Source organism: Danio rerio, chromosome 3 (assembly GCF_052040795.2).
Source record: "Danio rerio strain M-AB ecotype USA chromosome 3, GRCz13ab, whole genome shotgun sequence".
Taxonomy (NCBI): domain Eukaryota; kingdom Metazoa; phylum Chordata; class Actinopteri; order Cypriniformes; family Danionidae; genus Danio; species Danio rerio.
This window is the reverse complement of record NC_141023.1, coordinates 5,137,750-5,153,223: the sequence shown is the minus strand read 5'-3', so window position 1 is coordinate 5,153,223 and position 15,474 is coordinate 5,137,750. Positions and strand designations below refer to the sequence as shown.

Genomic DNA, 15,474 nt, shown 5'->3' with positions numbered 1-15,474 from the left:
TAGGCTGTAGGAAACATTTCCAAGACCCCCGCGCGTCTTCAACACCCACCAGGAAACTCCATTTGCCGTCTGGATTCAAGATTTCCTCAGGTTTGACTTTTTATGTTGTTAAATCTGTTTTATTGAACCTAACCAACAGTTTTATGGACAGCCTGGGAATATTGGTTTTATCAGAAGCGCAGCTTATAGAGGTTTTGATTAGACAGAACACATGTTTTATGAAGGGAAATGTTGATGAGAGAATGTTTATTTGCAGAATATATAGGCAATCTGGGCATGCTAAATGACTACATTACCTGATTTGGCTTTAAAAACTTTCCCTAAAATGCTTCATGTGGCTTGCTTCATCGATGTATTCAGGAATGTGATCTCTCAGAGCAAAAATCTGTTGGATGTAAGCAATATTGTTCTCATTAGCAAGTTTGCTATAATAAATCTTATTACCACATCTCAGAATCTTGGGGAAACAAAAATAACTTCAATCTGTTTCCATATTTACAATTTATGAGGATGACTCGGATCAATACTTTAATCATTTCAACTTATTTTAGCAGCAAAAACAGCAGACAGGGTATGAATCCACACACTATTGTTAAAAAACTATGAACAGAATCACTTCTACACTGTAAAACACAAGTGAAGCTAACTGTAACGGCTCCTGAATGTTTTCCTCCGATCAAAAGAATCACGCTTCAACTGATGTCTCAAAGTTTAGTGTCTTCATGGTTATGCATCGTCATCATCATGACATCTTCATATTATTTTGACAATGCGGAAACAGCGTGACACCCATTGGCCTAGCCAAGCTGGGAGTCCAGCCAAAACTAGCTATATCCAGCTTAAACCAGGCTGGTCAAGCTGGTTTTAGCTGGATTTGGCTGGTCATTTTCCATTATAAAGAATTAACCTGATACAGTACAAGCGGTTACAAGTAACAAAACACAATTAAATATATCATTCGCATGCTAGAGAAAACAATGAGACAGCCTTTCCCTTACACTTCTGAAATGTGTCACTGGCCAGGTCTGATTTTAGTAATTATCTTTCATTTTGGAGCTTTTCTCCCTTCTCAGCTGTAACTTAGATCATTTCTATTTGCAATCATTGCTGTGGCACCTCTTGCCTGAAGTGTTAACGTTATTTGTTCTCAGGGCTTACCTGTACTCTGCTTTGCCCAAAGATCACATCCCCAGCCAGGGGGTTGTAGCGCTCACAAGCGTTCCTCCTCGGCGTGCAGCAGGCTGCCTTTTGTACCTAATAAACTGGCCTTATTTTGCACGCACCCCTGGTGTATTGTCCGTCCATTAAAGTTAGTCTCACAAGTCTCATACATCAGTCTTTTCTGATCCTTCCTTTAACAAACGAATGAATCGCCCACTGTAAGCGTGTAGACTGCTGACTTCTTTCCCCTCAAGCTGGAATTACACTTTCGCCTGCCGCCGCATCCAATAATAATATCCAGCTGCAAGCCCGCAGAACCACACATGTTTTAGGCACACACAATCTAGGCAAACCATAAATGGTTACGACGGATGTTAATGTTATTAACGTCTTTTTGGACATCGTCATCGATATATTTTGATATGTATGTTTAATAAATATTGTACAGAATAAATAACCCTGCTGAAAAATCCAGCTTAAACCAGCCTAGGCTGGTTGGCTGGTTTTAGCTGGTCGACCAGGCTGGTTTTAAAGGGGTTTTGGCCACTTCCAGGCTGGTTTCCAGCCATTTCCAGCCTGGTCTTAGCTGGTCAGGCTGGAAAATTACCAGCCAAATCCAGCTAAAACCAGCTTGACCAGCCTGGTTTAAGCTGGATATAGCTGGTTTTGGCTGGACTCCCAGCTTGGCTAGGCAATCATAAGCACGTGATCCTCTCGACATTAGTTTATAAATAAACTTCACTTAGTCAGAGGATGTAGGGTTAACTAATGCTGTGTTCACACCAGACGGGGAACGCGCGGATAAATCGCGCTATTCGTGCGTAAATAGCCGCGTGAGCATTTGAGTTTACTCGCATCAATCACACGTCAAACCCCGCTTCATTCGCGTGTCAAATTCACTTCAGAACAGATGCGGATTCGCATGATGAGCAGGGCTTCTGTCTGCCCGAAGACTCTAGCTTCATAGCTAAAAGGCTAACATGGATTTTATGAAGAAAATAACAGTGTTTATGTGCTTTATGAAGACTGAAAAACAGCGTCGATACGTTTAGGGTCGTGTCTGAGTCCACTACACACTTTCAAAGGTGCATCCAGCTCTGTGAGCTCATAAACTCCTCCAGAAACTTAACCTGGATGACGGAGGCTTTCAGCGGTGCTTCTGACTGAGCCCAGCCCAGTTTGATGAACTGTCGGTGAGGGCTGGAGGATTTCCCTCGGAACACCGACAACAGGTTCTACGTCACAATCACGCCCCCACAAGAGCAAGCTTATCATTGGTTAACGTGGCACGAATGTACGATGAAGTTCAGATTTTCGAAATCGAGAGATTCGCGCGAAACGATCGTTAAGTGCGCCAAACGCTCAATTCGCCCCGTGTCATTCGCGCAATTTGCGTCATTCGCGCGTATCGCGCCGCAGGATGTCTATTCGCGCGTTTGCATTGACTTAACATGTAAATCACTCGCGCTTGACGCACGTTCCACGTCTGGTGTGAACGCAGCATAATACTTAAATAGTCTGGTTGCCTCCTGCTCATTCATACTAAAAGAGTAGTTAATTTAGTCATCTCCATACAACTTTCAGTGATTTAATGTTAAAAAGGTCTTCATGCTGCCGTGCCACGCTGTTCAGTACAGTCAAATGCGCCTGAACAATCAAAAAGTCTTTAAGTCTTCGTGCTGCAGGAATGAGGAGGTTTGCTGAAGCCGCAGCTGTGGTGCAGTGAGGAGTTTGCGTATTTAATAAACTACGACAGTTTGCGTTCATTGAACATTAGGAATGATTAATAAATCCATATAAAACAGTCCCTTAAAGTCACTTACTTTAAGGGTCTGAGTTTTGCACTCACACACAAGCATACCATGCCAAAGCCCAAGTGAACCCAATTCAGTGCACTGTGAAACGACCCGAGAAATGGGCCTGGACACAGTTCGGATAGCATAGTGTGAATAAAGAGTTTATTGTTTTAGTGACTGGTCATTCTTGTGGTCTCGCCTCAAGGATTTCCACAACAGTTCTCAGGGTTTTATATTATGGAGAGACTTAGTCATCTCTGCGTTTGCCTGGGTTTCCCCCACAGTCAGAAGACATGCGGTACAGGTGAACTGGGTAGGCTAAATTGTCTGTAGTGTATGAGTGTGTGTGTTTGTGGATGTTTCCCAGAGATGGGTTACGGCTAGAAGGGCATCTGCTGCTTAAAATCGTGCTGGATAAGTTGGCGGTTCATTCTGCTGTGGCGACCCCAGATTAATAAAGCGACTAAGCCAACAAGAAAATGAATGAATGAATGTCTTTGGTGTCAATAAAATGTCTCAGTGCTGTTCTGTTTGAAAAGTATATTCTGAAATCTGTTGTTTGTGTGTTTGTTTTTAAACAGAAGATCGAAAATCTGCGCAGCAGATTCATCTTTATCTGAAAGGCCTTAACAAACCTGTTGATGTGAGTATATATTTGTTTCTGTTTAAGTCCTTACTTAAGAAGATGTGAGTTTTTTCCCTGTATATATAGTATTTTCTAAATAATTTGTATTGAATAGTGAATTCCAAGGAGTTTAGATTCGACAAACATTTAACAAGTAATTTGTGAGAATATTTTAGGCTTTAACTTGACATTGGGATTAGGATTGGGTGATGTCGACCAATTTGGCATCGTACAATGTCTAACATAAACATCACGATGGACAATGGCATTGTCGTCGTAGGTGGCGGTGAATAACTTATTTATAAACAATTAATTAATTCATAAGAAATTAATTACCATTAGCCATTATTAATATTAATTAGCCTACCATTTCAACTACCTGACTCGCATGCTCTTTGTTTTACCAAATTATAAATAAATAAAGGTAAGGTACACACAAATTACCACCTGTCAATCATTTTTTGCGCATGAATAAGCAAAGTGATTTGTGTCGTTATAATGGCGTCAACAAACTTGGTTGGTAAAAAAGGTTCACAAACAACAGGAACCAATCAACAGTATCTGAGGTTTTGGCTAAAATTACTAGTCAAGTCAGGTCAAAGTTTATTTATGAAGCGCTTTTTAAAAACAACAAGTGCTTACCAAAGTGCTGTACACACATACACCATTTAAAACAAAGGACAAACACAACAGACACGTGACTCTCATATGGTATTAAAAGCCAAAGAGTAAAAATGGGTTTAAAGACTAGACTTAAAAACAGAAAGGGGGGCCGAACTTGAAAATTACTTGAAAAACTTTTGGAAAATTATTCCAAAGTTTGGGGGCCGCCACTGCAAAGGCAAGGTCCCGCCTGGTTTTTAACCTTGCGCGTGGAACAGCCAAAAGTAGATGATTAGAACATCAAAGTGCCCTTGATGGAGAGTACAGTTGGAATAATGATGACAAGTATCTTGGTGCTAGTCCATTTAGGCCTTTAAACACCCAAACCAAAATCTTAAAATGTATCCTCAACTGTACAGGAAGCCAATGAAGAGAAGCCAGTATGGGTGTAATGTGTCTCGCTTGCGTGTCCCTGTCAGCAAATGAGCAGCAGCATTCTGCACCCTTTGCAGATGAGTAATGGGGATATGAGTAATACCCACATAGAGGGCATTACAATAACCTAGCCATAAAAATATGTATAACCCGTTCAAAGTCATAAAAGGACAAAAAAAAAACTTTAATTTGGATAATTGCCTCAATTGGAAAAAACTAGCTTTAATTATACCAAATTAATCTGTTTATCCAGTTTGAAGTCACTATCGATAAGAACACCCAGGTGTTTTACATTAGATTTCATGAAAGGATTTAACACACCAAGATCCAGACAATCCTGAGTTCCCCCGGACCCAAATACCACAACTTCTGTCTTTTCTTCATTGCACATTAAAAAATTAGTGCCAACCAAGATTTAATGTCTTTAAGACAGTTCAACAATGGTGTTATGGACCCAGCATCTTTCCGTTTAAAGGGCAAATAAAGCTGTGGGTCATCTGCATAAAGATGAAATGAAAGCCCATGCTTTCAACAAATGGACCCTTACGGAAGCAGAAATAAGGAAAACCGAATGGGTCCAAGAATGGAACCTTGGGGTACTCCACATGAAAGAGGTGCTGACGAGGACATAAACTCGCCTAGGCGAACAGAGAAGCTTCTGTCAGATAAATATGACCGAAACCATTCCAAGGCAAGAACCTTAATACCAACACAGTGCTCTAAACAAGAAACTAATAGCGTATGGTCTACTGTATCAAAAGCAGCTGTAAGATCTAAGAGCAAAAGAACAGCGCAATGTCCTGTGTCAGTGGCTACTAAGTATACTAAGTACTAAGTATAAGCATGAAAGTGAAAGATTGAAGCAGTGTATGGACGCTGTGACACGTTACCTTATAGATTCAAAAGACTAATGAGTCGGTAGATTGAGACAAGATTAATTGAATATCACATATACAACTATAGTGAGACACGATCCAGCGGTACATCCTTATGTGTGTGGTCACGTGACGGGGGCGGAGTGGAGAATAGCGAAGCCTGCTCAGCATCGTGATGTCTATCGGCGATGTACGATGGCATCGTCTGTTGACACAACCCGGACGTCCCAAGTGTCCCGGAGGTTCCGGGAGTCTCCCGCAAATTCATAGAGACTCCCGGATGCCCGCAAACGAATGATAACCTCTCAGAAATCACGCGTCTTCCGCCCAGTCCTTTGATACAACGCACACCCCTCTCCACCGCATTCCTCCCAGCTCTTCAGGTACATCGCATACAACTTACCCCCATCACTCTTCAAGTACGTCGCGCGCAACTCACCCCCATCACTCTTGAGGTACATCGTACACAACTTACCCCCATCGCTCTTGAGGTACATCGTGCACAACTCACCCCCATCACTCTTCAGGTACGTCGCGCACAACTCACCCCCATCGCTCTTTAGGTATGTCGCGCGCAACTCACTCCCATCGCTCTTTAGGTATGTCGCACGCAACTCACCTCCATCGCTCTTTAGTTACATCGTGCACAACTCACCCCCATCGCTCTTTAGGTATGTCGCGCGCAACTCACCCCCATCGCTCTTTAGGTACATCGTGCACAACTCACCCCCATCGCTCTTCAAGTACGTCGCGTACAACTTACCCCCATCGCTCTTTAGGTATGTCGCGCGCAACTCACCCCCATCGCTCTTTAGGTATGTCGCGCGCAACTCACCCCCATCGCTCTTTAGGTACATCGTGCACAACTCACCCCCATCGCTCTTTAGGTATGTCGCGCGCAACTCACCCCCATCGCTCTTTAGGTACATCGTGCACAACTCACCCCCATCGCTCTTCAAGTACGTCGCGCACAACTTACCCCCATCGCTCTTTAGGTATGTCGCGCGCAACTCACCCCCATCGCTCTTTAGGTACATCGTGCACAACTCACCCCCATCGCTCTTTAGGTACGTCGTGCGCAACTCACCCCCATCGCTCTTTAGGTACATCGTGCACAACTCACCCCCATCGCTCTTCAAGTACGTCGCGCACAACTTACCCCCATCACTCTTTAGGTATATCGTGCGCAACTCACCCCCATCGTTCTTTAGGTACGTTGTGCACAACTCACCCCCATCGCTCTTCAGGTATGTCGCGCACAACTTACCCCCATCGCTCTTCAGGTACGTCGTGCGCAACTCAACCCCATCGCTCTTTAGGTACATCATGCACAACTCACCCCCATCGCTCTTCAAGTACGTCGCGCACAACTTACCCCCATCGCTCTTCAGGTACGTCGTGCGCAACTCACCCCCATCACTCTTTAGGTACATCATGCGCAACTCACCCCCATCGTTCTTTAGGTACGTTGTGCACAACTCACCCCCATCGCTCTTCAGGTACGTCGTGCGCAACTCACCCCCATCGTTCTTTAGGTACGTTATGCACAACTCACCCCCATCGCTCTTCAGGTACGTCGCGCGCAACTCACCCCTTAATTTAGTCATATCTGTAGTGAATACTAAACTACACACACCAGCATCACATCAGCAATTATGTGGTTGCCTCACCCATAAAGTTGATTTAATTTAATTTAAACACATTTACTTAAAAGGGATATGATCTGGTTATGTATGTATGTGCTTTTCACCTCAGGGTTAAATGAGGCTGAATGAAAGTTATTACAGCATGTTGTCTTATTCACTTCATTCTCCTTTTGACAGAAAGAATGGAGCGTATGAACATCTCTCTCGTTTTGCTCCTCATCTTCTGCTCATTGAGTGCTGGGAAAACCTTCTGGACTTATCTAGGAACGCGCTGTGTTGAAGACTGCAAGGTCTACTGGGGCGAGTACAAGTGCAAGACTAGTGATAAAGATGGACAGTCCCAGCTAATGTACTGTTCACCTAAAGAAAACACGGACTATTGGGGCAGGCAGTGCGAAGGGTGCGAGAAGCATGGATATGACTACTATTGGTGCAATGTTGGTTTATTTCAGTGGGGATATTGTGGATTGGTAAGTATTGACAACAAACATCAGGGGTCTCAAACAGGCGCCCTCTGTTCCAGTGAGTGTAGACAAAGTAGTAAAGGCTACTATTATTGTGTGGTCGAAGATGAGTTGGAATTCTGTTCACCTAATGAAAACACAGATTACAAGAACAGACAGTGTAAAGAAGACAGCCCATGTGGAAAGCACAATAATGACTACAAGTGGTGTGCAGTGGAGGGTGGCTGGGGTTACTGTGGGCTCACGGAGCCAAAGATGTTCCACCACCGGACTCATAAAAATGATGTTTGCATTAACGAATGTCGGTATTCTAAGAAGAACAATTATTACTGGTGCGACACTGTCAATAGCTGGGAATTCTGCTCTCCAGAGGTGGGTGTAACTGTTAGAGGCATACCCTGTCACGCAGATCACCCCTGTGGCTTACATGGCAAAAGTTACCACTGGTGCTGGAACTCAGAGAACAAACGTGATTACTGTGGGTTCATTGAACCTGCAGAGTGCTCCTACGTCACTGATACACATCTCAGCAGCAGAACCCCTGAAAACAACCTCAAGGACATTGTGACATGCAAAACGTCAAAGAGGGTGACGACCACTATTTCTGCTGAGCCAGCTTCTAGGGACATTGCTGATGGACGTCGGTTTAGACAAGAGGTGGAATCCTTAATCAATCAATGGCACAATGGGTATCTGGTGGATGAGGCCCGGTCTAATCTGATACACTCTCCCATTGTTCGTATTGATTTAAAGAGTCCCGTAAACCTCAACAATCGACGATACTACAACCTACAGGTCCTGCTGAATACGTCACGGAAGGCTTACGCAGGCACCATCATTTCCCAGGTCCTTGTGCCTCGGGGAGTCCCAGCCCGTTACATTCGCAAAGCCTTTCTGGAGAGCCTCAAGTTGCGAGCTCGGGTTCATATTGATGTTTACAAAAATCAGGTTTAGATCCATGAGTTTGACCTTCAGCTTTAATGTTCTCTGCTGATGGAATGACTTAGCCTAACTGTTCTTAAGTAATGTAAAAGTATGTTTTAGGCGTACTTGATGTGTTAACAGCTATGTACTAATAGTATACTTGAAAGTGTTGAGACTAAATTGGCTCATTTTTAGTATATAAAAGAATGTTTTCAGTGTACTATAAGTGTAACAGTAGTAGTAGTAGTAGTAACTAGTCTACAATGACATTTTTCATTTGTACTTCCAGTGAACTCATGAGCATACTAGTGGTATACTTCTGTAATAACTGTGAATAAAGTATTTGAGCAAATAACTAGTTTGTCCTATGCTGAGAATTTGGCCATTGCATTTAACCTATATAACTGTACACACAGTAAAGGCTGATTTATACTTCTGCTTCAAGCCCATGCATATGCCCCTGCGCAGCCTTCACGCAGTCGCATACCCCTCGTCGTGGCCACCACCGACGCACACCTGAGGTGGGAGCCGACGGATATGCAATGACTTTAATTATAAGGTAAACATAAAACAACTTTTTCTATCTGGAGCTCCTTCATGGGACATGACACTTGTAAAAAGTCACTCCAATGGGTTCGTGTGGCTCTTACCCACGCCAACACTCATCAGTGCTATAAAGCGGACCAATCACAGAGCTTGGGCTATGCGTCATTGAGACATGTGGTTACATTTTTTGAGAGGTTGCCTCATTTTTTGAGGCGTCAGCATGCGCATGACGTAGAAGTATAAATCAGCCTTAAAGGACACACACACACACCCTCAACAATTTCTGGCATTGCAGGGATTCAAACCTGCAACCTTTGGACCATAAAGCTGACTCCTTCCACACTAAGTGCCCTTGTGAAAAATATACGTTGTTGTATAGCAAATTTATTTTATTTTTAATTGTGCATTGCAAGTATGCAAGTTGCAAAACAAAGTTTTAAAGGGCACATATTTCACTTCTTTCACTTCAAAATTTAATATAAGTTTTTTTGTCTCCAGAATGTGTCGGTAAAGTTTCAGCTCAAAACACCCATCAGATTATTTAATATAGCTTTCAAAATATTGGATTTTCTGCTCTGAGAACACTGTGGCTGTTTTTGCGGCCTGTGCCTTTAATGGTAGTTCTCCCCGCCCACCGTTCCCATGTGCCTGTCAGAGTGTGCCTGAATCTCCATCTCGGCTGCATCAGATAAACAGCACAGTGACAGACATGAAGTAAGCAGATCTCATGTAACGTGAGAAATACTACAGTAAGAGCTTTCCCAATGATTATTTGATGTATTTGTTGTGGAGGTGCAACGATGAGTCAAACACAATGTTGTTACAAAGTTCAACTCTACAGTTTAACAAAGTGACTTTTAGTGACATTTTAGGAGTTTGAAATAATAATGTATAAGAAATTATATCTAGAGAAGTCTGTAAAATAACAGAAAATGTGCTGCAGTTTGTTATGAGAATTTTGTAGCGTCATTTACAACACCAACCCAGACAATATAGCACTGCAAACTATCAAACAGGTTCATAAAAGTCACTTTTTACAACTTTTCAAGGTTAAAAGTTGTCAGAAGAAAGATCAAGCTCCCATATTGCAGATCAAAAGCAGAAATAAACGGAAAAATAAAAAAAACAAATCACAAAATATGGAAAACTGTCAATTTGCGGATTTTTCTTACAGTGTAGATGCCACATATGCATTCCACACCGCATGTTACGTGTAAATATATAAATTAATTTCTACTCGTGTTTCTGGGGTCAGATGATCTTTGAAAGGTAGAAAACTCGGCTATCCTCTATATAACTATATGAAAATGCTTTCTTACAGGATTCAGCCTTAAACTTTATCATGCTCCTGACCAAAACATTTGTATGGAAGTATTTTGAGCCAGATCATATTCACATCTCATACTCAATTTCCATGCTGGCTCCCTGACACAACAGGACTAAATGTCCACAACAGTTGGATGTGCCAAAACTTTCTGCAGTTAAACAAAGAGATAACTGAAGTGATTGCAAGTGGGAACAGAGATAAGGTTCTTAAGGTGAATGCATACCTTGGCTTTTAGGGTCAAATGACAAAAAATAAGGTCAAGAATCTTGGTGTGACTCTGGAGTCAGATCTGAGTTTCAACAGTTATGTCAAAGCAGTCAGTAAATCAGCATACTATCATCTCAAAAACATTGCAAGAATCAGATGCTTTGTTTCCAGAGTAGATTTAGAGAAACTTGTTCATGCTTTTATCAGCAGCAGGGTGGATTACTGTAACGGCCTCCTCACTGGCCTTCCCAAAAAGACAGTCAGACAGTTGCAGCTCATCCAGAACGCTGCAGCCAGAATTCTGACCAGAACCAGAATATCAGAGCACATCACACCTGTCCTCAGGTCTTTACACTGGCTCCCAGTTACATTCAGAATAGAGTTCAAAGTATTATTACTGGTCTATAAATCACTAAATGGCCTAGGACCTCAATACATCACAGATATGCTCACTGAATACAAACCTAACAGATCACTCAGATCTTTAGGATCATTAAAACTAGAAGTTCCAAGAGTTCAGTCAAAGTAGGGTGAATCAGCTTTCAGCTACTAACAGCGCCCTTTACTGCTGGAATCAGCTTCCAGAAATGATCAGATGTGCTCCAACATTAGACACATTCAAATCAAGACTGAAAACACATCTGTTTAGCTGTGCCTTTACTGAATGAGCACTGTGCTGCGTCCGACAGATCACACTATTATGTCTTTCTTTTCTTTTTCATTCTCTTATATTTTAACACATTTTTATATGTTTTATGTATTTTTTTATAATTCTTATTATTTGTTTTTATTTTCTCACACTTGTCTCTTTTATTCTTATGTTTATGTAAAGCACTTTGAAATTCCACTGTGTATGAAATGTGCTATAGAAATAAACTTGCCTTGCCTTAAATCTTACAACACCTTTGTTTGGAGCATACACAAACACATTGATACAGCTGAAGCACTGCCACACAGAGAACAACATTTCAAATCTTCACACACACAGCCAAATTCACAATTTGTCTGCTTCATAAAAAAATGTATGTGTTATCTGAATCTTTTCACTCAGACGGTATCATAATTTGACATCTTGTTTTGGTTGTTTTCGTTTGATTACTTCACCACTTATTATTTGTTATATCAAAATTTAAAGTGGGATTCTAAACCCAAAATGCTGAACTATTGTTGCTTTTGTAACGTTATTGATTTCTCAACAGCAGGGGTCACCAATCTCAATCCTGGAGGGCCGGTGTCTCTGCAGGGTTTAGCTCCAACTTGCCTCAACACACCTGCCTGAATGTTTCAAGTATACCTAGACCTTGATTAGCTTGTTCAGGTGTGTTTGATTAGAGTTGGAGTTAAAATCTGTAGGGCACTGGCCCTGCAGGAACAAGTTTGGGGACCACTGCTCAACAGCAAAGTGGATTGTTGCTCATTTTGTATTTAATCCATTTGTATACAGTTGTGATTGTCTTTGAACATTGATTTGTTTAACTCACTGTATTTGGTTACACTGAATATTTAGTCTATACTCTCAACCAGCTATTGTTGATGTTGTTGTAAAGCAACTTATTTTGATGTTTCCAGATATTGTTTAAGAGCTTGTTTGATCTTATTTTGTCTTCATCTTGACCACCTTGTAATTACTATCATTTAAGGGCATTTTGCTTGAGAAAAACCAGGCTGATCTCACGAGGAAATGTAATTTTATATTTTGTTTAGTGGCTAATTCATATGAGTTCAGTCGTACAGAAATGTACAATTTTAAAAAGGTGGTGTGGCATAAAACCCCACCCCTAAACCCAACACTCATTGGGGATAAGCAAATTCTACTAAACTGTACGAATTTATATATGAGTAAGCCACCTAATCAGGTTAGGAATTGCTGTGGAGTAGTTTTGAAAAAACTCTAACTGACCACATCAATCCTCTGACCAATGACAAATGCCATGCATTTGATGTGCCATTTGCTGTTTTGAAACACAGGATCCGTGCAGTAAAGGTTTGTCTTGTGATCTACTTCAAAAGAAGAGCTGGGATTCCCTGCATTCCTATGTTGGTGTTCAAGTTACAGGTTTCCACACTGCAAAAAGGCAAGAAAAGTTTTGTTTCTAGTCCAAATATCTAATTAATCTTAAATCAAGAAGCATTTTCTTGACAAGCAAACAAAAATCTAATTAAAACAACATTTAAACAAGCAAAATACACGTATTTTAAAGCAAAATCAAGATTATTTTTACCCCACTGGCAGATTATTTTTGCTTGTTTCAAATATGTTTAAATTTGGACATTTCTTACAACACAGTATTTTAGTTTGTCTAGAAAATGCTTCTTGATTTAATGATTTAGATATTTGGACTAGAAGACAATTTAAAAAATTTAGTAGTCAATTTAAAGGAGAGCAAGTGTGTTTATTTTTTGCTGCTTAAAGTATTATTAAAATTTAATCCAGAAGAGACGATTTAAAAAGTTCAGACTAAACGATGGATTAATAAACACAGATTTGGGTTTCTCAAGTGATGTGGACTTGACATGTTATTAGCTGTGTGGACTCCAGTTCATCTCTGTAAAATGATGCATTGGTGAGCTAAAGATGTTCAAATCTATTCCAATAAAGAAAAATCCTGCAATATTTTGCACACAGAAGTGCGAGTGTATAGACACACACACAAAATAAAATAGTGGTTTTATTTTTGTCAAAATTAAAACAAGCAATATAACCTTATTTAAAAGCAAAAACAAGATTTTTACCCCATTAGCAGATTATTTTGCTGTTTCAAAGATGTTTTAATTGACATTTCTTCCACCATAGTATTTTTTAGCTTGTCTAGAAGCTAACAAGACAAATAAAAAAATCTAGTAAAAAAACATTTTTATGTGATGCAACACTAATCAAAATATCTCCTTCAGCCCTAAAGACATAAAACAAAACTTATAGTTTCAGAATGCAAAAAATGTTTACTTTAAATGAAGATTTTTCACTCAAATAAGTTATTTTTGGCTGCTTTTAAGAAGTATAAGAAAGAACTTAATCTAGAAGTGACTACTTAAAGTTTAGACTAAATGATGGATTCATAAACACACAGCTTTGGATTTCTCAAATAATGTGAATTTCGCTTATTACAGGGTTTCTGCAATTTTCATAAAGTTCAATTTAAGACCATTATGTTTGAAATTTTACACTTAAAGGGCTAAAAAGGCTAAGGAGTTTTTCAAATGGCCCAGATGGAAAAGATTTGTATTTGACCCACAAATTATAATAAATTTTTTATATACATTTAATACAATTACATTTTTTAAAATATTTTAGATATTTCTTAGCAAAACATTAAATATAGTGTATAAAAAAGAAAAGAAAAAAAGCAAGCTCTACTTGTATCCATAAAATCGTTTTAACAAATTTAAAATAAAATTAAACAAACGTTTTAAAAAAACTAAGCTAAATGTATGCACAACAGTCTGTCCAGGTTAGTCTACTCAGTAGTAAATACATGGGACACTTTAACATGTTATTTTAAAAAAAAAAATATTTATACAATCATAAAGTTAAAAATGTAAAAGTTTTATTGACATGGTGATTGCATGAGTGTTGGCCAGACTGGATACATGAAAAGGAAAAGAGCCATAAAAATAAAAAAGACCGAATATTTTGATATTGAGATTTAAGACCCCACAGAAACCCTGTATTAGCTTTTGGTTAACCCAGGGGTCGGCAACCCGCGGCTCTAGAGCCGCATGCGGCTCTTTAGCGCTGCCCTTGTGGCTCCCTGGAACTTTTTCAAAAAATGTTTGAAAATGGAAAACGATGAGGGAGGAAAATATATTTTTTGTTTTAATATGGTTTCTATAGGAGGACAAACAATCTTAACGTTTTCCAATGCTGTAAAAGTGTGTAGAATATTTAATTTCAACATTTCTGTCAACGAAGATTTGCGTCATAGCCTGCGACACACTATCAGCAGGGCGGGATGCCAGGCAGGTAGCAATGACTGTAAAAAAATGGACGACGCGACAGCCCTTTTTCCCATTGAACGCCTTGAGGGCAAAACGCCTGCTTGACGGGCACAAACTGTCGCAAAAGACTGCTGAAATTGGAGCCTTGACATGCGCAGAAGGATTGTCTGATGGAGCCAGAGGAGGAGCCGCGAAAATGAGCGGAGTCGAGCTTCCAACCAAACGCTTTAAGTAAAATCAACCACGCCCCCCGAACTTCTCAGCATGCGTTTGCTGTCATATCAACACAAATGGATGTAATAACGTTAACAAATATGAGGGTTTTATATATTCAATCGCGCCAGCTCCAGGCCGCAGCGCATAACCTACTCGCAGCGTCGCGGGCTGATTCCGGCTCGCATGCGGCAGCGCCGGCTCACTCGGCCGCCGCATCTGGCTCGATTGACTCGGGCTGGAATTGGGTAGTGAGTCCAGGCACCCGGAGTAGGTCCAGCAGAGGTAGTCAGTCTGAGCTCTAAGAGATAAGTCTCCGGCAGGCGAGAATCTAGCTGGAACTGTGTTTTGCTATCTGGGTGGCTAGGCGTGTATCAGCAAACTAATAAAGCCCGAAAAAAGCCCTGACCTTAGCGAATAAACAGTGTTCCACCAGGATCATGTATGTCAGAAACTATAGTTTACTGCTGAACTCATTTTGTCATGGTAAAATAACACAGAAATCGAATAATAACATTTCAGTCTACTTCAGTCTCCTGCCGAAGCTCAGACGCCGTGCTTTGAGAAACTGTCAATCACAGCTGTCAATCACGATGACACGCCCAGCATTAAATTACTGCTAAAAACAAACTGTTTACAAAAATGAAGATCTGCACCTATTTCAGCACAATAACCAGTGCCTTAATCCACCAGAACCATCTTTCGGGACATTTTAT

At 40.7% G+C, this 15,474-nt stretch overlaps 1 protein-coding gene across 5 annotated transcripts; it reads left to right on the top strand.

The window, feature by feature from the left end:
* Nucleotides 1-9: 9 nt before the first annotated feature.
* Nucleotides 10-8,881, top strand: LOC100333266 (uncharacterized). Of its 5 annotated transcripts, none has more exons than XM_087243701.1 (3): nucleotides 10-90; nucleotides 3,539-3,600; nucleotides 7,319-8,881. In XM_087243701.1, exon 3 carries the CDS (start codon nucleotides 7,324-7,326, stop codon nucleotides 8,557-8,559), a length of 1,236 nt encoding a protein of 411 aa, XP_087099827.1. In that variant the 5' UTR covers nucleotides 10-90; nucleotides 3,539-3,600; nucleotides 7,319-7,323; the 3' UTR covers nucleotides 8,560-8,881. The 5 variants fall into 5 exon arrangements, with proteins under 5 accessions (XP_087099827.1, XP_087099829.1, XP_087099828.1 ...); XM_087243703.1 differs by having other exon boundaries at nucleotides 7,111-8,881; XM_087243702.1 differs by having other exon boundaries at nucleotides 3,539-3,644.
* The last annotated feature ends 6,593 nt before the right edge of the window (nucleotides 8,882-15,474 follow it).

Coding starts and splice junctions, on each gene's coding strand:
- LOC100333266 (XM_087243703.1), top strand. CDS start 7,267: ATGAAAGTTATTACAGCATGTTGTCTTATTCACTTCATTCTCCTTTTG.